Here is a 22,370-nt window from a genome sequence, read left to right on the forward strand (position 1 = left end):
TAACTTTGGCACAAAGGCCCTCTACAAGGGATTAATGGGGAATAAAAAGAGGCACTTTATGAAAATATTTAGGCCCAGTTGCCTTCCAGTGCAAACCAGAAAATTACTGCTGTACATGAAAAATTAATTTCAGAGATAAAAGGAAGTCAAGTTTACCTACTTATTTTGAAATAAAAGTAGAAACAGAATCCCATCTACAGATATCCTCAACTCAGTTTCATTTTTAATCAATTATTCAAAATACCATTCAGGAAGAACTCACCTCTTTTAAACAGATTAATAAAATATTAGGCTTAGTGGGAAGTTCAGCATCCTTCATTATACTCAAAAAAGACAGTGTTTTGTATTTTATATAACAGCTTTATTATCAAGTGGCAAGAGACACTTAGTAATGATGTCATGCAGGTATCACAAAAAAAAAAATCCCAGATTAACAGTTTACCTAACAGCTCAAAATCCTTTGCAATTAAAAAACAAAGCTACATCTTTCTGATGTCTAAGTTCATTTCATGGTAGCCACTATTTTTCTGTGAGAATATTATGGCTATCTCTTGGATCACTTGCTGGATTCCCTGAAGGAAAGAGTAGGCTAGTAAAGTACTCCACAGCACAGTGCTTTTTTTTTTCACAAGGCCTGCCTTGCTCTTCACAACCCTCAGAAGTCCTCATGGGGATAGGAAACCTCCTCAGACTACTGGCAGCTAAAGATAAACACAGAAGGAATGGGTAAAAAAAAAAAAAAAAAAAAAAAAAAAAAAAAAAAAAAAAAAAAAAAAAAAAAAAAAAAAAGCTAAGGTTTTGAAAAAGTAAATAACACTATTTTGAACCTTTTTAAAGTCTTAAGGCTTTTAGTCACTTGTGGCTGAGACACAGTAGGTTTTCAGTAACAAAGCCAATCCTACCTCCATAGTAAAACAGAACTCAGTAAAAATGTCACATGATAGCACAATTCACATTAGACTGAAAGATAATTCAGTTCCTTCTTTAGTGACAAGGTTCCACCGAAACACTGGCTTTCCACAGCACTGGAGAGATTTTACAAGAACTTCTGTTATTGACCAGCAGTTGAGACAAATTTTGACAAAAGCTATTGGAAAATAAGTAGTAAGTAATTTATTTTGAGAGTTCATCTGCATGAAAAGTTAACTCTGCAAAAAAAGTAGGCTGTAAATCTACAGCAGCTTCACACTCAGTAGAGTCCAGGGGACACTTGCTTACATAGCTCAATTCACATCCAAGTTTACTGTGGAATAAATGCCATGGGTAGAGGAGCTCTGGAGATTAGAACAGCAGCAATAAAAGTAATCACTGTTCAGTTTCAAATGACAAAGTACACTTTTAGAGTAAATTCTAAATAACAAAAGAATTGCTGAAGCTGAGTGATGTTACAATGAACTTGCAAACAGAACTGATATAAATTCTTTTATATACTTATGTCAAAAATATCATTTACTGTGCAGCCTGAATTTAAATAAAAGACAAATGGTGTATCAATAATATTTACTATATATTTACATATAATACTGCRATGAAATGAAGCAGTCAACATTATGTTACAAAAATGAATAAACCCTTTAAAGGTACCAGTACCTTTCACATTATCACATTCATGAGCTGTTCTCTTACATCTCAAAGATCTATGATATGATCATGAGTTGACACAAGGACACAGACAAATAAACCCTGGAACTGGAGCACATGCTGATGTGTTGATTCCATTTTCAGCAAGATACTCAAGGGGCATCAGTTTAAGCCACATGAGCAGCACTGCTTTCAGTAGGATAAAACTCAAATGTGCTCCCAGTTCCTTACTGCTCAGGGCTTTGTTTTATGGGGTTCCACTGATGACGCAACAAACTACCACAGTTGGAAGCACAAGGGGAGGTACCATGTACCTTACTGAGAGAATACAGGGACTTCTACTGAAGGTGAGTCATGGCTGGTTGCCCACTGCCAGTCACAGACTTAGCAGACAACAGAACCCCATTTTTATATACACTAACACAAGAGCCTGCTGTTCCATGGTGCTTTGAACATTTTTTGGGATCAGCTGTTTGATAGGAACTGCACCAGTTTGTGTACCTGACATTTCTTTCAGCTAATCAAGCTGCAATGAAAGACTTTATACTCTTTACATATTGCTTGAAAAATGGCAATATTACACTGCTTAAGCATTTTTAAATCACTTGAGATCTGCAAGTTTTATATAACCATACGATCACTTTCTTAAGATGGCAGGATAAATCTATGCAAGTGAAATATTGGCAAAATAATCAACATTGAAAAAAAAAAAAGAAAATTAGAACTTAAAAACCATCAGCTAGCCAAGATAAGAATTCTAAGCTGCTCCCTCCCTTCCTATATCCTCTCTCAGAATAAAACTTTACAAGGGCCAAGAGGGAACAATCTGACACTTTGCCTTTGTTAATCCAGTAAGTAAAGCAGATGGAGGTTCAAGTATTTAATTCAACACAGCACTAATAAATAGAAGTAAACAACCTGGATGAGAATAACATTGRAGTTAAAGTACTGCACAGAACCTTTGTTTCTGAGTGAGCACCTTTATATTATTTTGAAACTCCCCAAGGCAAAAATTAAGGGAAATATTGTTAGTGAAAAATACACTCAGATCAGATCACGTCCAAACCTACACAAACGTTAAAAAGTTGGACTGAATAATCCAGGGTTTTTTCCTGCAAGTGTTAGAAAGCATCACCTGTAGTTTATGTCTACATTACAATTTTTGCTCTGCATGTAACCAGAGCAAAATGTTACATCTATGTTCTCCCTTCCATTATCCTGAGAGCCACACACATCCTCCCAAAGTAAAACATTGGTGGTTTGATTACAAAACAATATGCAGTACATTTCTGAACACATTTCCTTTAGTTTAAGGCCATGTGTTCATTAAAAGACATTCTTACCACTTACAAGCCTCCTCTTTAATTGTTTAAGATCCAATAGAAAAGCAAATATACAAATATCAGAAGTGCTGATCCTGAGATGAAGTATGGGAAACTCTGGTCCAGTTTGATCCTTATTCAAACTTCTGTTTCAGTTTCTTCTGGAAGAGAGCTGGCAGGATGGACAGGATGGCTAGAATCATGAGAACAAAAACAGAGTTCCAGGAAACAGCTTCCCCTGCTGTTGTAAGCTGGTACAGCGTTGTTCCTGCCTTAATGGCTACAAAAGAAGGTGGTGCTACACCTGGAGCAAGGAAAGTATGAAAAAACAGCTTGTTAGGGTGAAAAAAACCACAGTCCTACAAATTTTAACACTAAAATTTTGAGATTTTGTTGCCTTGTACTTTCTTTTTAAGAGGGCTGTAAAGACAGAATTCAAAGACAAAAAACTCTTACTAAAAGAATTAGTTTTACGCCATTCGTAGTATTTTTAAAGCAAACGCAMATACAGGAGACTAAGCAAATAATCTCTGCTCTTCAGACTGCAGATTCCAAGTTGTCTCTTTACAAATTGATTTAAGTTCATAAAGGAAAAATATTGGATTGCTTCCTAACAGATCATAAAGTATGTGCAAAAATATGCCAATTAAAAAAGCTATAGTAAAGACCACTTCTGGTCACCCCAAATTGTGGCGCACTAGCTGTAATTCTTACCTAGGAAAGTGCCAATGAAAAACACTTTCAATGGCACATTGATTACAGGAGATGTGATATTGATAAACCAGTTTGGAAGGAAAGGGGTTATTCTCAGAAATATTATGTAATTAATGAGATGTTCTCTGTGTCGTTCAACCTGCCAAAACAAAAACAAACAAAAATTTGCTTTAAAAATCCCTGCCTTGAAAATACACAACCATTTACTACCAGAGGTTTAAAGGGTGTTTTTTTTCTATCTTTTACATGTCGCAAACATAAAAATGAGTTAAAAATGCATGATGTGGGGAAGAATCCCCAGTGAATTACTCCAGTAAATAGTACTGGAATGAGTCTGGAAATAGCTGTGTGTGGCAGAGCAGTGCTGACATGTCTGACTCAGCCAACTCAAGCAGTAAACGAGTCATTAGGGAGAGGAGAAGGCCTTATTCTAACATTAGCACAGCAACTCTGCATAACAGCACCCTGATCAACACCCTGCAATCCCATTCCTAAAACTTTTGCAGGAACTAGCAACGATATCTGTTCCTCAACCCATTCTGTCCTAATTTGTGATCCAACTTGAAACACAGTTATATTCCTCTTGCAAACTCACCGCAGTCATGGCTCTGAAGTTCATTTCATCAGGTGGCTGCTCCCAGCACAGTTCCAAAACCTGACTCCCCCATAGGTTAGACTGCCCAGCATTGACATTCACCCAGGAGCAACAACAGCTTCAACTTCATTCACAGTCTTAATTACGTTCTCAGGTCTAGCCCAGCTTCTCACATATATGCTACAACAAAGCCTCTTCTCCTTCCAGCCTGTCTTTAGCACATCAGCCCTTTCAAACAACAAGTGTAATCTCAAGCCAAGCTACAATGATAGCAAACCATACACAGTTCTGACCTATCCTGGCAGATCTGATAGCACTGAGCTTAAGCCTCGAAGAGTTGAAAACAAACCTGGTCTGATTGCAATTCCACCTGAAATCTCACATGGCAGCTCACACCAGTCATAACCCTGGTTTTCAGCTTTAGCCCAGTTTAGCTTTAACTGCAACACCAAAATCAGGAGCATTGTGGGTTTTTTAAATCTTAACGAAGAATAAATATTTAAAATATTAATTAGTGCTGAATATAAAAAGGCTTAACCTCAATATGCAGGCATGATAAGCATGATACAGTCCCAATCAACCTGGAAACAGTGAGATATGAGCTGTACATGTAATTTAAAGTCACATGTTCATTTCTACTAATGGCAAGAGTAACCATTTGCTACTAAGAATAGCCTCAAAATTATAATGCAATATTAAGATTTACTTGGGTCAAGAGTCAAAATAGTACTGTATAATCTAACAAGGTCAATTGTTCTAGACACAGCTCCATATCTTATCTAATGAGGAACAAGTTTAAAGCATTTGTATGTGATTCAAAAAAATCTTGAACCATGTACATGTGCTTCATACTTGCAAAAATAATAAAAAATGGTTTGATTGTTTCAGGGTACCAAAAAAAGACAAACAGTGTCAAGTACAAATCACACTATGTTTTTGTACTGCAAAACTTTTAGGTTCATCTCACAAGGTTTTGCTGAAACTAATGTTACCAGATACTGTAAGAGAAAGTTTCTAAATGGTCCAACTACAGTAAGATCTTCAAATTAAGGTTTTTCAATCAGATGTACAGCTACAGGTTTCTCTGACACATGAACACAAATCCAGCTTTCATTAGTCCCGATGCTTAGAGACCAATTACTTGAAATTACCTGAAACCGGGGATGTTTTCTATTGACAATAAATAAACCAGGGGAGTGATCAGCTGTAAACACTTCCTAGGTAAGAACAACTTTCTCATGGGAAACATCACAAAATCAAGAACGCTTTCAGAATCTCTTCTTTATAAGTAGATACATGAGCACAAGACCTCCTAGTTTTCCATTGCTATTCCATGACACATTTTGTATTGTAAGTTCCAGCATCTCTAGAAACCTTACCTGTTCTGACCATTTTACTGCTTTTTCTGTTAAATATCTGTACACAACAGGACGCCCCACTAGGTATGAAAGCATATAGCAAAATGAAGCTCCAAGTCCTGAGCACTGAAAAAAACCAAATAGACAACAAATGAGCAAAAACTCTAATCAATGTCAGCCTATGAGCTACACTGCCTGGCTAGAGCCTGTTTCTATATGCAGCCCTCCATTAGGGCTCTCCTCCAGTATGTACATACTCCCAAAGAATGCTGTTGACCCAAGACAGTGTATTTCCAAGGCATTTAGATAAATCTTAACACTCAAAGTAGACAACATTGATTACCTACCAGTTAATATTGAGTGCTTCTGCAGTTTTAAGACTTTGAGCAGTGAAAGCTTCACAAATAAAGAGCACAATGCCATTAAAGAAATTCAAACGTGAAAACTGAACAGGGTCCTCCCTACTCTGTCAACACTAAGGCTCATTATGATTACATCTTTTGCCCGTGACATTTTAAAGCTTGTTGATAACATACATTTCAAATCTTAAACTAAGCTTCTCACATATTTAAGCCAGTTAAAACCAGATGTATTTTGCAGTGTGATAATAAAACTACAGTAATTGTGTTGTGAAATTACAACTGGGTTCTGGCAGATGCTAAACAAATTTAGAGTAAAAGAGACTGGCTGATTCACATTCGAATGTCTTCATTATTAAGAAAATCTAGAGAAACAGTTCAGTGTTTTGGATCATTACCCAGTGCTACAGTGAATTTTGTGGGTAATGCCATTCTTGCAGCAGAGCTGAGTAAGAACTTAATCGTTCATCACAAACCGAAATATATCCCAGTTTCATTCAGACTGATCAGTTTCAACAGGAAACTGCTCAGATGCTTGGTTGTATTCCAAACAGATAGAAATATATGCCCTCACAAACTACTTTCCATACTTACCAAACAAACAAGAAATAAGGCCAGTGGAAAGGGATAAAGAAACCCTGACAGGATACTGAGAAATATAGACCCAGGAATAGCAAATGTTTGCAAGCTGGATGCATCTTAGTTAAGGAAAAACACATTTTTAAAAAGCTACACTTCTTAATTTTATAAGCAGGAACATATAAGAATTAGAAAAAGGCAGGGCCTCTCAAGATTTTTACTTCAAAACACCTTTGTGGAGTTGCACAAGAAGCTCAAGCACAAAGCAAAAATATGTAGATTTGGCACCACACATACAATAAGTCACTAAGTAATAAATGCTGATTGCATTTTTCTCTATCTGTACTACAACTGACACAGAGGATTTATTGTGACTTCCTGGAAACATACTTCTGATTTTACATTGTTGAATAGAGATGTGCAATTTCAGATATGCTCTCTGGAAACTTCACAGGCCTGTCCAAGCCCATAACCACAAGTTTCATGAAAGACTGAAACGTATGAAGGCAGCTACTATTTCCCTACAAACAGCCACGGTGTAATCACTAACTACAACAGCTGATTACTAACTTCAGTCAGAAATTTTTTTGAAGTTTACAATTAGGTTTCTGCGGCACAAGTAAACAGCTTGTTGAGCTCAAGGCTCGCAAGGCCTACTTGGGACTGTGATGTATTGCCTACTTTGGATAGAAAAGTTATAAAGCAAAAAAACCCTGCACACTATTTTACCTGAGTTGAATTGACCTAAATATTAAAAAGTCCAGTAATCTTCCTGAGCCCATTACAGTAGTACAGCTTCTGTTCAGGAAGCGTCAAGGTTCAGAGGTAACTGTACCGTGCCTAGAAATGGATCACAGTCTACTGCTGAGACAGTAAATGTCGTCACATCAGCTGCTAGGGCAGCTCAATAAAGAGCCAATTTATTCTACTTCTTGTTAATATATAAACTAACATTTTTCTTCACAGATCTGTAATTTGTGAAATATGAAATGCATTTTGTGAAACACTTGAAAAGAATGAGCTGAAGGGTAATTATTAATGGCACATTCAAAGCTGACTCTCATGAGTTATGAAACTTGCTTTAAAACTGTGAAACAAATCCTCTTCCTCCTCTTAACCTTTAGTTAAGTGTTCCAGTTAAGGGTGTGTTTAATGATTAATTAATATATTCGCCATTCAGGAAAAAGAGATACAGAACACAGGTAGCCTTTGTGCCTCCCTAGAAAGTACTTCAGATATTAATCTCTCTCTAAAAGAAAACAGATTTGGTTTTGTGAATTTGGGAACAGCAGAGATAAAAGATGGCTCAAAATGCTGATATACAGTTAGATATTCTATAAATTACCTTATGTGATACTTTGAATGCCGCAAGGAAAAGCAGTGCAGTAGTCTCTGTTTTCCTTTAGAATGAAGAGTGATTTCTAACTGTAAATTCAGTTTCTTTAGAATGTTACCMTAACACTAAAGTGAGACCAAACCTAATAGACAGAGAAACATTTTTAAACTTCCAAGACTTTAAAGTATTTGTGTCTCCTTGTAGGCACTCCTAGGTATGTCAAACATCACCCATGACCAAGAATTTATCAATTTGTATTTTTCATTTATTTTCTCAGAGAAGCATGACTACATCAAAATTGCCCTTTGTATCAGAAAAAGGATACAAAACGTATGTTGCAAAATAAGCCACTAACACTTGAACGTAAAATGTGTCCTTGTATTTGGACAAGACTTTTCCCAAGGCCTTTGCATCATCCATATCTCTAGGAACCTTTATACATTCTCTTTCTTCCCTGGAGAGGAAATAAAAAAAAAGGAGGAATGATGGAAATCTAATCAAACAGCATAGTACAATTACTTACTGAATACAAAGATAATTAGATACACTACATCACTAAATTACAGCTTCAGCAAACAAACCATGATTATTGTTGTAATAATGTTTCCAGATGAGCACCTAATTTTTACTTTGCGGTTTATATAAGAAAATCTCCAATTTTAGATATTTGTTACCTTTTCTTTTCTATTCAGTATAATAATGTGCTTCTTTTCCGGGATTTTTTTTTCTTACAAAGTACTGATCAAAAAGAAATAGTTACACAAACCAAACATTGGCAAGTGAAAGTAGCCAACATTTCAGCCAAAACCAACAGCAGCTGCCTCAGTGCYGGGGTCGTAACAGTTGAAGTGCAGCAGGAGTGTCACAATTTCACCTCACAAACAAATAAAGATCTAAAAGCAAAAATTTCATGTCACATCTTAATCTGGTGYAATCCTGGGTAGCACACTTAAGTGCCTTTGCTTCCTCTGTATCAGACTTAGGGACTGGGCTGTTGCAAACTGAACTTGTTGAGCAAGTTAATAAGACAGAAAATTAACTACTAAAAGGGAAAAGAAAGCTGTCAGACAAGCAGGCCTTCACCTGTCAGCCTACCTACCTTTCCAACACAAGTACCGTGTGCAACAAAAAGGAAAAAAGGAGAAGGTAAAGCTTAGCTAGGAAGGAAGAGGCATTTCCCCTTTTGGTGAGAGACTCCAGTTTTACCAATGCATAAGGAACTTTAAACTGAACCCAGTCTTAACTCTGGCTCTCACTTGAGGCAAAGGTCAGTTACCACTGATAATGTGCCAGGGGATAACACCTCAAAACAGGGGATCTCAACTGTGCAACAAAAACCTCAGATCAAGAATGTGTCATACGCCCATGCGGGCTCCTCTACAATCTGATACTGAAAAGTAAATAAATGGATAAATTAATCTTTCATAACATACTTACTCACTAAGTTGTGGGAAATTTTTATATACCAGGAACATAAGAAAAGCAGCTGATAAGAAGATGGACACTAAAATAAGAAGTGATGTCCGAGCTGATCCACCTTCTGCAAGAGCTTTCCCTGAAATTAAACATGAAGTCAGAAAAAAAACCAGCACTACCAAAACAAAACATCAATAACCAATCACTCACAACTGACAGCAGATTTCAAACTTATTCTTTAAGGGAATATTAAAGTAAACCTTCATCCTCTTCTCACCAATGCTTTCAGTAACATACATTGATCAAATTCCATGAAAACTTTCAAACAGCTTTGAAGTTTTTATACTGGCAAGGATCCCACAGAAGTCAACCTCTATCATCCATGATAATTTAAACCTCAATTAATAAACACTTCTGTAAAGAGAAAAAACTAAGCTAAATGGCCAAAACCATACCATGGCCAAACCATAACTTTATCGGTCTTCCTCTACACCACAAATTTTCTGCCAGTCTAATTAACKAGGAATTTAGCTTCAAGTTAAATTTCCAGGATGTACAACACAACTTTGAAACCTGCTCATTAAGAGATTTGGGTTTTTTTTTCCCCTCTAATGAAAGACTACCAGACACAGCCAGTTAGGTGAGACACACTCATCAGAAGGAAACATGTAAACACACGCACGCGCGCGCACACACACACACTAGCCTGGGATATAAAGACCAATATTCCTAGACTTGGGAATTATACTTATTTTACACTCATGTGGATATGTATATGTAAGTGCTTATTGACCTTTGAATTCTTGTGTAGTGGAAGCAATGGGAGTACTGTAAGAAACACAACATTTTAGGCCTCTTCTGTATTTTAGGTTTTTATCAAAATGACCASATGCATGCAATACACTGATTAACACAAATGCAGCTACACGCATTAAGAATTTAAAACGAAAATGAATACCAAGTACTCTCTGCAGACACATTGGGGTGTGTATGTGAGCATGGACTAAACCCGTCTCAGGCACTCTGAGGCTCACCCAGCTTCAACCCCAGGGGCATCTGAAGAGCCGAGGCTSTGTTTTCCCTCGCAGATGCTACTGGCACAACTACAATGCCAACACACAACACTCAAGCGGGTCACGCTGACACCTCAMTGCTGTGAAATGCAGCGACAGGATGACGAAACCCACGGAGCCGGCTGGGCGAGCTGGTAATTTTATCGGCTTTAAGGTCTTTTAGGTTTAAGGTCAGCGCAACCCCACAGGTGCGTACTGGGTCAGCCGAGGCCAAAGGCAGCATCCACAAAGCATTTACAACCACAGAATCACAGAACGGTCAGGCTGGAAGTGACCACAGTGGTCATCTGGTCCAATCTCCCTGCTCAAGCAGGATCATCCCAGAGCTCGTGGAACAGGACCGCATCCACACGGTTCTTGAGCKTCAGGGAGAATCCACACCCTCTCTAGGCAATCTGTTTCAGTGCCCTGTAAACTGGTTATTCTGACACCTTCTCTAAGAAGTACAATAAATGATAAATAAATAAATAAGCAAGTTATAGGGCGAAAAAAAAAAAAAACCCCACAGCCCACTGCGCTTTCTGCCGCCACTTTCTGTACTTCAGCCGTGCGGCAGTGGAATAACAAAAACACACGCGCACACAGAGACATGAAACCATGCGTGTTCCCTCGTGCAGGGGAGAAGGGAAAGGGGTCGGTGCCCCATTTCGGCGCCCGCAGCGCGGGAGCCGCCTCATCCCACACGTACCGTGAGGGGCCCGGCCTGGCCGTCCCAGAGCCCGTTCGGGACCGGGTCGGTGCTCGAGGCGCCGAAAGGAACCGACAGACCTCCCCCCGGGCACCGACACTCGCATCGGGCACCGTCCGATGCGGGGGCGAGGTCACCCCGCTCCCGCCGCCCCGAACCCCTAGCACCTTCCAGAAGCTGCCGCTGGTGCCTGGCACTTTCCGCCGTCGCCGCCGCCTGGCAAGGCCCGCGTTCCGCCGACCTTCGATGCGCCATGGCTCCGCGACGACCCGGGGCCCGGCGAATCAGGGCCGGCACAGGCCTCGGCGGCACCGGGTGCCGCGGGGAGCAAAAGGCGGGACGGGCGGCACCCTGAGCCGCGGGCAGGAGGAGGAGAAGAAAGAGGCGGGACCGGCTGCTCCTCCTCTCCTCACCCCACCGGGTCGCGGCCGCGCTACCGCCCCCGCCGCAYAGCGCATGCGCTTTTCTCGGCATTACAGCTTTGCTGTGGTATACGGGAGCACGTGTTGAGCTCCACGTCCTTGAAATGGGAAGGCGGGTTAGTGGCAGTAAATACGGTAACACCGCCTGCTGGGCGTACCCTTGTGGGTATATACGGTAACGAGGTTGCGCTCATTAGGGGTAAATATGGGGCGGTGGTGTCCCGGCCCGGCTGCAGAGAAACCACGTTAATCACAGATTCACAGAATCAATTAGTTTGGGGAAGACGTCTGAGATCATCGAGTCCAACCTATGACCGAACACCACCTTGTCAACTAGACCATGGCCACGTCCACTGAGTGCCACGTCCGGTCGTTCCGTGAACAACCTCTAGGGACGGAGAATGCACCACCTGCCTGGGCAGTCTGTTCCAATGTCTAATCACCTCTTCTGTGAAGAAATTCCTTCTGATATCCAACCTGAACCTCCCCTGTCACACGAGGCTAAACCCCCAGCTCTCTCAGCCGTTCCTCACGGGACTTGAGCTCCAGACCTTTCCCTGGCTTCGTTTCCCTTCTCTGGTCACACTCCAGTGCCGATCATGCCACAGAGCGCGGGGATAAAACCCATCTGCGAGCCATTTTCACTCGGTAATGGTTTCACACCGGTGAAGGGAGCGGGATCTCCCCTCACGGAGCGAGCGGGAGGCGGGAGCCCCTCGGCGCTTATGGCTGTGGCGCTGGAACAGTGCCAGACTTTCAAGAAAAGGGGAACTTTGTTGGATTCTCCCAGGTGGGCATTTAGTTTTTGTTAGTTTGTTCCTGTCTTTCGAAAAGAAAGCTTATTTCCCGAGAAGAGGGAAAACTCTAGCAGTCTTGGGATTTTCCTCACATCGCTTTCTGTCAGTAAGAAGGCTCGAAATCCTGCAGAAAAGCCAGCCGGGCATGTCTCAGTGTTCGCAGATTCCTTGGCGTTCAAGCTGAATGTGACCTCGAAGCACCTTTTCCTCGGGCAGTCTTCTGGCAGCAGGAGATCTCTGAACTTTCCAAGCGCCCGGGCAGCACAGAGCGTTACAGGGAGAGTTCTCCAGGGAGAACACTGGAATCCTGCGGTCAACACATATTGCATAATGGGCTGAGCTGAGGGAGGTACGGTGACACCCCCTCGTCCCTTTTCCAGCTGTGTCTGCTTATAAATGTCAACCCTTCCTCTGCATCTTCCACAAAGGAAGCTCTCGTGGGAGAGCTGGACACTCAGATTTAACTTCAGCCTCGATTTTCTGATTACTCCTCCTTTATATCATGACTAAACAGCTCTTAAAATTGCTCATACAGGATCCACAGATCCTTATTTCACAGCGGTGGCATTTACAGATTGTGTTTCCCGAGATCACAGATATTTCCAAAGCAGTGAGGAAGATGTGGGTCAGCACACAGCAGAGCTCTTAAAAGCGTGTCTTTATTGCTACGTGTACAAAACTCGCTGGCGTTACACTGCAAATGTCTACAGGAAGTTGATGATTCATTGAGGATCTAGTCTAAAATGCTATTACACAAGAACAGCCTCTGCCAAATCCATTGGCAGGAAATAATTCAAACTATAAATTGTGGCCAGATTCCACATAAAGCTTTAACTCATGAGCAGACTCCTTGTGAAGCTATAATTTACTCCGAATTTATTTCTTTTAGAATCAAATTCTTTAAAATTATTTCATTAAATCATATAATTAGCTCTTTTAATATTTGCAATTGATAATTGAGGAATTTAGTACCATGAGAAGCTGGTCAGGCCTATGAACTTGCTGCTCTGGGCATTGATGCCAGATGAGGGAGTCCTTTGTTTTTTCACAACCTTTCACTAGAAAATTGTACATACTAGCAAAATGGGAATTGCTGATGCTGTAGAAAACAGATTTTCCCCTACTGTAAATTCATGTCATGTTTGTCATATTTTTTTGATATTGCTTCTGATCCTCCAGGTAAAATGATTCAAACATTGGGACTTCTTTCTTGTCTGACTAACTTCTGACAAAGCATCAAATAGATACTAAACTGAAGAACATTGGAAGCAAAAGTGGAAACCAGATTATTATGCATGGAAATCTTTACAAAGTCGTCCTGAAACCGAGGAGAAGGATGCATACTGAATGACATAAATAAAGTAAGTACAACAATTTAAAAGCTGTAGATTCTAAATGCTGCAAGGACTATCTCTCATTTTGGTGAGGTGGATTGTTCAGTGGGGTATGAATCCCAGTTTGGTGTGGTTGTTGTTCACTAGCCACATAGAGACAAGGAGTCCAGGTAGAACCTGCTCCAGGGGATTTCTGATTTCTCATTAACCTGCTCTATATTGTGTAGCCCCTCTGTGTAATCCAAATGCAGGTAAACTGACACACAGGTCAAGCAACTTCTGATTCTTGCTGAATACCCTGCAGTTAGCCTGTCCAAGACACCACTGTAAAATGCCCAACAAGCAATTTCAACAATACAGATTTGCTCCATGTTTCCCCTTCCATTTAGTAGAAAGCACATGGCCTGCAGATGATTCCCAGCATGCTGATTCTGCAGAAAGCTCACAGTGTTAGTATAAGCCTCATTAGAAATAGAGATGATAACTTGAATCACTGTTACAGAACTCCAGCACTCTGAATTGCTGCCAGAGGGAAATTTAAGGATTCATTAACTAGATCACTTTGCAGTTGTTATATATTGCACAAATTATATTTGTTAGACTGGATTATCAGCAGACCCTTAGACTGTTCTTCGCTGTTCTTGGTTCTCGTTGCTGGGGGCAGGGATACTGCTGGTGCGAATATGTTTTCTATTTTACTAAACTTTGAAACTGTCAGTGAAGTTTAATATGTACTGATAATTTGAATAGTCCCCTGCAAAGATGTCCACACCTAACAAATACCATCAGAACCTCCACATTCACTGTGGAGAAAAGACATGGGGAAGTCTGGGGAATRTTTCTTAGGGCTCACTCTGTAAATAAAATAGTTCAGGAACACTATTTAGAAGACTAACTTAGATTTATTTATTGGAAAGAAGGCAAAGAATGGAAAATACTGCCACAGGCCACATCCCATAAGTGTTTAGAGGAAAAAGAGTTTCAGCAACTTGAATTCAGTATCAAGGAAATTTTGGACACATGGTGGAGATCAGCTCAGCCGGGAACAGCTTCATCCACAGCTCAGTGGGAACAATAACGGTGGGCTGAAAATAGATTTAGTCTCATCATGTATCAAGTATCCCCTAAATATAATGTATAACTTAAGAAATGGCATAAAACCTGCCATGTTTTTGGAGCATCTTTCTAAGCCTCACCTGATAGGGAACACATGCTAAAAAATGCTTTGTTCGGCAGAGGAATGAGAGAAGTGGTCCAGTTTCCAGTTGGAGTTTGCTCAGTGACTTTACCAGTGGGAGCAGCACTCTCTGCACTTAGAGGCTAGAGACTAAATCAGCGTAATATGAAATGGTTTTTGGAAAATGTCCCTTATGCTCAGAGTGTGAGTTCTTTCAAATTATCTGTAACCAAAAAGCAAAATGTTTTTCTGACCTGCTGGGAAGTAACAGAACAGACTCACATCTACCAGAGCAGCAGCTAAGTGGTCAGCTCCATGAAGTTACTTCCTTTGGTGGGTGGCTGAATGAAATGTTTTATTTTTGTTAGATTGAAAGAGCTGTCTTCCCTCAGCAAAAAAACTTGTATTTGCCTCTTATCTAAATCTCTCCCAGATGGACTGATAAAGCCCATGTCACATGGCTGAGTCACTGACATTGATGATGCTTTGTGGATGGAGTCATGCCAATTGTCAGCAAGAGGAAGGAGAATGAGAGACTGAAGTGATCCTGTTCCTGAGCGCTTCTAGCTGAAAATGTTAAAAACCAGGAACGTTAATCAACAAGTAAATAATACATATAATTTCTTGAGGAGAAGTGTAGATTTAGATCCCTTTTCTCTGCCTTCCCCTCTTATTGTCTAGCTTCTGACCACCAAAAGCACACTGCATTGTTTTAACTTTTAAATTTTGTAAAAATATAGCAAGAAATTAAACCTCAAACATTTATTGTCATTCTATCTAAATTCTAATTTAAACCAGATAAACCTGTGTACTTGGAATGGGGCTTGTGTGTGTTTACTGAGCTTGTACTTTCATTAGTTGGGGTGATGTAGTTTGAGGATGTAACTGGGGAGTAACCATCTTCACAGGAGACATCTTTGGGTGGAATGCGAATTCACTGATCAAAATTAATAGAAGAATGTGACCAACAAGTGAGATTAATGAAAATAAGCACCTATTTGTAGCTGTTTGTGTGAATGAAGGATTAGAAATTTCTGGGAGCCCAGGGAAGAGTTAATGAACGCTTTTATTTATAAAAGTCAGTGCTCAAGGACAGAAGCTGAAAAATTTCTAAACAGCAAGTGAGAGCAGAACTTGTAAGCATTAAAATGAGTTGAATCTGAACTCAGGGATAATAAGTATTCAGATTTGTTTCTCTCCCGTTATTTTTTTATAGCAGGTATGTTTCTGAACTCCTATTATCCATTTTATGTACAGTTGTATATTTTGGGTACATCCCGCACACGTGTACAGACAATACACTTTACACAGATTTATGTACAAATGTACAAAGTGCAGATTTTTACTAGTGTGTACCTATTTTAATTAATGCTTAATTACTTAGAAACACAGAGAAATCAATAGCTATGAAGTTTCTATTGCAAATGGTAAAAATAAGAGATAGATTCTCAATTCTGATGAACCTCTCGTTCCTAATTAATAGTTAATAAATCCCCTTTAATAGCCAGCCTTTTTTTTTTTTTTTCTTCCTATTGCATGTGTCAGTGGTGTGCACCAAATGGGGAAAGAAACTTTTCTGGTTAGTCTGCTCATATCCTCTATTTGAATGCAATAAAAAGAGGAATTAAAGGTTATTTTGTCTTCCTGCAAGTTAGGAGTGAAACATACACTGTAAAAAACTTATGCCACCCCAACTGAAGGATATGAAAGCTCCATCAGGTTCCTTAAAAGTAGTTCCAACCTTTGGAGGCCGTACTTCTGAGACTATTTTTTTCCCACTCTTGGAAAGCACTTCTTCTGAAAGTCAAGCCTCTTATTAAAAATACTGATAACAGAGGGAGTTCTAATCACAGTACAAGGAACCTCAGGTCTCAGACACATTTTAATTTCTCTTTAGATACTGTTACAGATTCTGCCTCTACAAATCTGGAATTGATGTTTCAGCTCAGTTAAACCAAAGGTTGTTGGTGTGGAGAACCAGCTTCAGGCCACCTCCCAGTGTTGAACACACAGTGGGGTGTGTAGCTTTGACAGTGTCTAATCTGCTGAAATAATGACAGAAATTAATGCTGCAGAGTGCAATCAATATTTTTATTAGGCTGCTTTTTCTACTATCCTCAAAAAGGCCCAAGTGGAATCACCTGCTGRAACTCATCAAGACTGGAATGATCTCCTCTTGCTGCCAGGTTCTTAAAAAGTACACAAGGCGTCTGGTGATTTTAACTAGCTACTGACATTTTATATCTGCGTTTTGTTTGTTGGCTGTAGGCAGGTTAAGCAGATTGCACTCTCATCAAGAAAGTTTCCTTTTATTTTGATTTGCTCTGATTTGAGGTCCTACCTCTGTCTCCTAATGTTAAGAAAGAAGGTCGATGCGAAAAATGTGTTTATAAAAGAATAGTTGAAAAGAACTAGTTGAAAAGATGCAAAGCAGAGACTAAACACTGTGAAAGGTTAAAAATGAAAAGGTGAGATCTGAACAGTTCAGATTCTTCATTTATTCGACAGGCCTTGGAATGTGGTCTTTCCACAACATTCCACTTAGCTACCTGAACTGGGTTTTCAGCTGAAATGTCAAGCAGCCAATTGCCTGAAGGTATTGCAGAGTCTAGTGTCTAATTACCCATGACCATGTCCTGCTCTGAGTGCAATTGCAACCATTCTTTGGCGTAGAGTGGATGCATTTGGCTTGGAAAAGGAGGTACAGATCACCAGTAAAGGCACGCAGTTTTAAGGAACAGAACAATAAAATTAACACTTGCTTCAGTTTTATTAATTACCTAAATAACAGAATGCCCTTAAGGAATGTTATGGTAGCCAGGCCCAGCAAAGGAGAAACGATAAAGACAAAGCTTTTTAGAAACATAAAATATCTGACTTCTGACCTCAGCTTCTCTGAAATTCCAGCTCAGAATATCTCAATGTAGCCCTGGGTCATGTGACAGACATTGTGTTCCTGGGGTTTTCTCTTCCAGGAATATATTTCTCTCTTACCTAGGTAACATGGTAAATAACGTTACGTCATCGAACTAGGGGAACACATTCTGGTCTGATAGCAGGAGCAGCCTGCTTCATGAGACACAAGACCTTACACACTTACTGGGTAGTGCCATCAGTGACAGGGGCCATTGGTTTAATCAACCTTCTTTCAAAATTAACAGTTTGAAGTTCTGCTGATTTTACTGTTGATTCTGAATCTCTTATCATCAATGTACCCAAAACCATAGCAACTGGATCGTCCAAGCCATTCACTGCTTGTGCTTACAGAGAAAGTTGCTTTCATTGCCAAGGAGGATCATTTCATTTGATTGAAAATTTCTTCTATCTTAAAGGAGCAGAAGAGGAAAAAATTAGGATCTTTGAAAGTGCAGATCAGGCAAAGATTTGGGAAAAAATTTACATAGTAATCAGACATTTGGTTCAGGAAGAAAATGTGGAAAAATTCTGATGGGGAAAGGAAGATGGAGAAATATGTTCAGGGGACTGTGAAACAGGTTAGAGAAGAAAGCAGAATGGGGAAAAATGAAAAGTAAGAAAACTCTGTATTACTTTAAAAAAAAGCAAAACTTCCAGAGTAAAACTTCAGAACTTCCAAATATTTCCCATATTGTAAGAGCTCCCTGCAACCTTCGAATRAATTGCATGAATTGCATTTGAGACCAGAAGAGAAAAAGCTTTTTCCTGTTATGATGTATTTCACAATTCACAATTTAAGAATGCATGATCTAATCAGAATACATGTAAATGTCATGCTGTATTTTCTCCTAGACTGCTTTTTCTGTGAGACATTAAATGTCTGCAGTGAGAGTGCTCAGTGTTTTTCCTGATCTGGCCTCTAAGGTCTAAGTTCTTGCAGAAAACAACCATAAAGAGCAGGCAAATAACAAGTTCACAAGGAACAAACCTTTCACCCTTGCTATATATAACCACACCCATAGTTAGTTTTTAAGAAATATATTCAGGTGACTATTAAACCAGTAGCCTGCAATGAAAAATAATAAAAAATCAGAGCAAAATCAGAAGGGTCAAAATGTGATTTAATTGAACCATTTCAGAGAAGCTGCCAACATGCTGAGAAATTATTTGCTGAATGTGTATTCCTATGGGAAATCACTGAATTAATTGAAAAGCTTTGATATGGCTAATAGCACTTACTATCATAATAAATGAGCATCACAAAGTCAGTTGTTAATCAGGATTAGAGATTAAATGGGGGTGGTCTGATAAGAATAGACTCTTTTCACCTTAGGCAGTTACGTGAAGGAAAGTTCTTCATTTCAATTTTGAACATTATGCTTTTGGTCCTAGACAAGTTTCCTGTCAGATACCTTGGCTGAATGCAGAAATCCACTTCTACAAATATCTATAAGGAAATTGCATGTTTTCTACTGCATGTAATACTAGTTCCCTTTTGCCTATGGACAGACCACAGGATCAACTTTTTGGCCTGTTCCCTGCAACAAAATTGGCTAAAACCAGTGACTGCAGAAAAGTGTCAGGTGCTTGTGTAAGACATTATTAATTAATATGGTGTAATAATTTCTGAATAAGACTAGCACAAGAGAAAATAAAAGGAATCTACAGGAAGACTGATAAGTGGTTTTATAAGAACTACCAGAAGCTGGTGTGCCATTATTCTGTAGAAATCCTGATTTTTGTAGCTGAACCAACATTTTTGCTATTTTGTGTGGAGTTACTTACTCTACTGGCAATACAGTATTATCCAAATGCTTTAATAAACATTAACCTTGATTTAGCTGTAGCAATTAATTATTTTATCTTGTCAACTTGGCAGAAACATGAATGGAAATACATTTCACATTCCAAAGTAAGGAATCCTTTCTGCTCAGAAAAGGCCAGGAGTGGAACAGCATAATGCTGGCAAGCAGGAGCCAAGGATTATGAGGAGTGCCCAGAGGAAGCTGACACAGCTCCTTGCTGTCCTGAGAATATGAAGCTGACCTGCATGCATCATTCATGTGCCTTCCAAAGGTGAAATGAGGGGCAAATATTTTTCACCTCGTTACTTCACAAAACACCTGGAAAAGGTACATAGTCTTGTTCAGATAAAGACATGGGCACTGACAATATGTTTCTCATGTTTCCTGCCTTGCCTTGCCGTTGCAGATACTGGAATTTTAATCTAGCTGTTGGCTACCAAGAGTGTGGAAGCAACAGGAGTGTGAATTTGTGAGCAGCTACTCCTGTTGTTCCACCTATTGCTCTACATAAACAATTAGTGGTGCACCCACAGTCACCAGGAAACACAGACATGCATGCACAGCTAAAGTGGAGTAAAATCAATTTCATTGCTTGTTTTCGTATCTGTATTTCTTTGGCAATTTACATATGGGTCAGAGTAAGTCCTATGTTTACACTTCACAGCATTATAACTGCTTTTGTTAAATTAGAAAATACTATTTAGTATTTAAAATGGTATAAGCAAATAGAAAACATATTAATCCCATTCATACAGCAATATGGAACTGTAAAAATTTCAAAGGAATAAAAACTGTGAGTCTCCCAATAAAAATGCTGATCAGATAACATCCAAAATACAGTAAAAGAAGTAAATTAAGGTAATTTGGTCTTACAAGAAAAGTGTTTTTAATACACTCAAATTCTGTTATTTATCTTTGCTTTATCTAGGATATCTCCATCTTTTTCAACTTTAATTTTAGGGGCTTTGACTCTTTTAACATAAGCAGCTATCTAAGATTTATGATTCATAAAACCATTTCTAATAGCAAAGTAATTTCATAAAAAAGGTAATTCTATGAAATGTTATTTATTTTAAAAGTATGTATAAAAAGTTGTGATCACTTAGTGAATCAGGAATCAAAGAGAAAAGCATGTTTCTTTTAATACTTGTAAGTAAACTTGCCAGTCTATTTGCTGCTCACAAACTCTTTATCTCATCTCAGTTTTCCTTCCAGTCATCTGTGAGCACTTCCTTGTGTGCCCCTGAGTCTTTCTTTGATGCCTGCCTTTATTAAGCTTCCTCTTGAGCAGAGAATTTACCCAACAACAGGAGGTCTCTCTTTGCAGCCAGATCCAAGAAACGCACTTGGCTCTGTAGTTTCAATTCTTCACCTGCCCTMTTCTGCTTCCACAGTTGTGATTACCTCATCTGTATATTCTGTAAAGCAACCAAAGTGATTTTACATTTTTCCTGCATAAAAAATTTCTTTTCTATATACCTGCTTCCCCTGTATTATGCCAAAATGTAGTAACTTTACCATCCGAGTACTTTGCTTTGTCTCCTCAAGTTTAGAAAGGACAGAGGGAAAGGCAGATGASAAAAGATGGGAAACTAAGAAAAGGAATAATGTACCATGCCAGCAAAACCAAAATGTATTTTCCTTTTTATAACAAAWCTGTAATAAATCCCAAATGTACAAATAAGACTATGGTCATCACTAGACTGTGGTCATCATATTTACTGATCTGAAATGCTTCACAGGCTTCTGAAGAGCCATGGTGGCACACTTCTCAAACACAGGTGTGTCCTGGAGGGAACTGCCTGGAGTTGTGTGGACTGGAATGAGCTCACAGACTGAATGCTGTGTTACCATATCACTGAAATTCTTACTGTGTGTATGGAGTTCCTTGCAAAGGTAAAGCTCTCCCTAAGTGGTGACAATTTTTTCTGCGAGAATTTTTAATCTAATAAAACCCTAATCCTGTTCTATTGTACTCATTGTTATTTAATCAATCTAAATCGAAACAGGATAGGATTATAAAGACTAAAATAGTTCTAAAAGGGACTAACTTGAACTCTCAGTCTTATTAAATAGAGTGAAATATTATAGTTTTATAAAGGTACATACAGATTGTATAAACCTCATCTGCACAAATATTTAGTTATACAACTGCACACATATTTAGGTATCCAACTAAAGTTATAGCTTAAAAACACCTTTTTACTCTTCTGAAATTTTAATTTTTTTTTTCCTAACTTGAGTATTTCCACAACTCTTTCTGAACAATGCCAGTTTATTGTTGCATTTTGGTTGTAATAACTTCATTAGAAACCTTGTGTTTTAAGAATCAGTATCTGCTTGAACATTATTAAATCACAGATACTACACCCCTTTAAATCATAGATACTACACCCCTTATACTTAAATTTTCTTTAAATGTGCTTCCTCAAAATGTGAAGTCAGCATTACATTTGATTCATAGCTGTCCATTTGAGGAACAATCATGAAAAATAAGCTTGGGGTCCTATTTAAGGAACAGTAAGGAAAGGACATACTTGTTTCCTTGCAAAAATAAAATAAACCAACTCCCATAATGCATATGATGAGATATTCTTCGAGAACTCTGTGATCACAGGCATTATTCTCAGGTCACATTATAATTCTGTGATCCTCAGTACGAGTTTTAATTTCACAATAGTATAACCCATTCCACTGATGCCTTTGTAACTTCTGTGCTTGTGCAACTGAATCAAAATTGTGAAAAGAGCATGAACTGTGAGTGTCATCTTAGTGCCAAATACCAGCAACTGTCTCCTACTTATCTCTCCAGGGTGCCACCAATCCACCGTTCTGCAGCTGTGTAAGTGGCATTTTCCCTCAGGGCCATGAAATATAAATATACAGGGTGGAAAAGAG

General features: G+C 39.1%; 1 protein-coding gene and 1 long non-coding RNA gene across 4 annotated transcripts; one reads left to right on the forward strand and one right to left on the reverse strand.

Moving 5' to 3' along the window:
* Window positions 1-1,088: 1,088 nt before the first annotated feature.
* On the reverse strand, window positions 1,089-11,510 carry TMEM41B (transmembrane protein 41B). 2 transcript variants are annotated; one of them, XM_057369720.1, is made up of 7 exons: window positions 11,189-11,510; window positions 9,282-9,399; window positions 8,170-8,298; window positions 6,524-6,617; window positions 5,592-5,696; window positions 3,618-3,756; window positions 1,089-3,207 (listed from the first exon to the last, which is right to left on the reverse strand). In XM_057369720.1, the coding sequence occupies exons 1-7, from the start codon at window positions 11,493-11,495 to the stop codon at window positions 3,038-3,040; spliced, it is 1,062 nt and encodes a 353-aa protein (XP_057225703.1). In that variant the 5' UTR covers window positions 11,496-11,510; the 3' UTR covers window positions 1,089-3,037. The 2 variants fall into 2 exon arrangements, with proteins under 2 accessions (XP_057225703.1, XP_057225704.1); XM_057369721.1 differs by lacking the exon at window positions 11,189-11,510 and adding an exon at window positions 11,022-11,170.
* Window positions 11,511-11,517: 7 nt separating this feature from the next.
* LOC130575665 (uncharacterized) lies at window positions 11,518-21,729 on the forward strand. Of its 2 annotated transcripts, XR_008965585.1 has the most exons (4): window positions 11,518-12,589; window positions 13,420-13,601; window positions 19,547-19,799; window positions 21,215-21,725. It is a non-coding gene; the product is annotated as an uncharacterized LOC130575665 (long non-coding RNA). The 2 variants fall into 2 exon arrangements; XR_008965584.1 differs by having other exon boundaries at window positions 11,518-13,601; window positions 21,215-21,729.
* The last annotated feature ends 641 nt before the right edge of the window (window positions 21,730-22,370 follow it).

The sequence above is a fragment of the Malurus melanocephalus genome, unplaced genomic scaffold (assembly GCF_030028575.1).
Source record: "Malurus melanocephalus ecotype Western Australia unplaced genomic scaffold, MMel_1.1 scaffold_114, whole genome shotgun sequence".
Taxonomy (NCBI): domain Eukaryota; kingdom Metazoa; phylum Chordata; class Aves; order Passeriformes; family Maluridae; genus Malurus; species Malurus melanocephalus.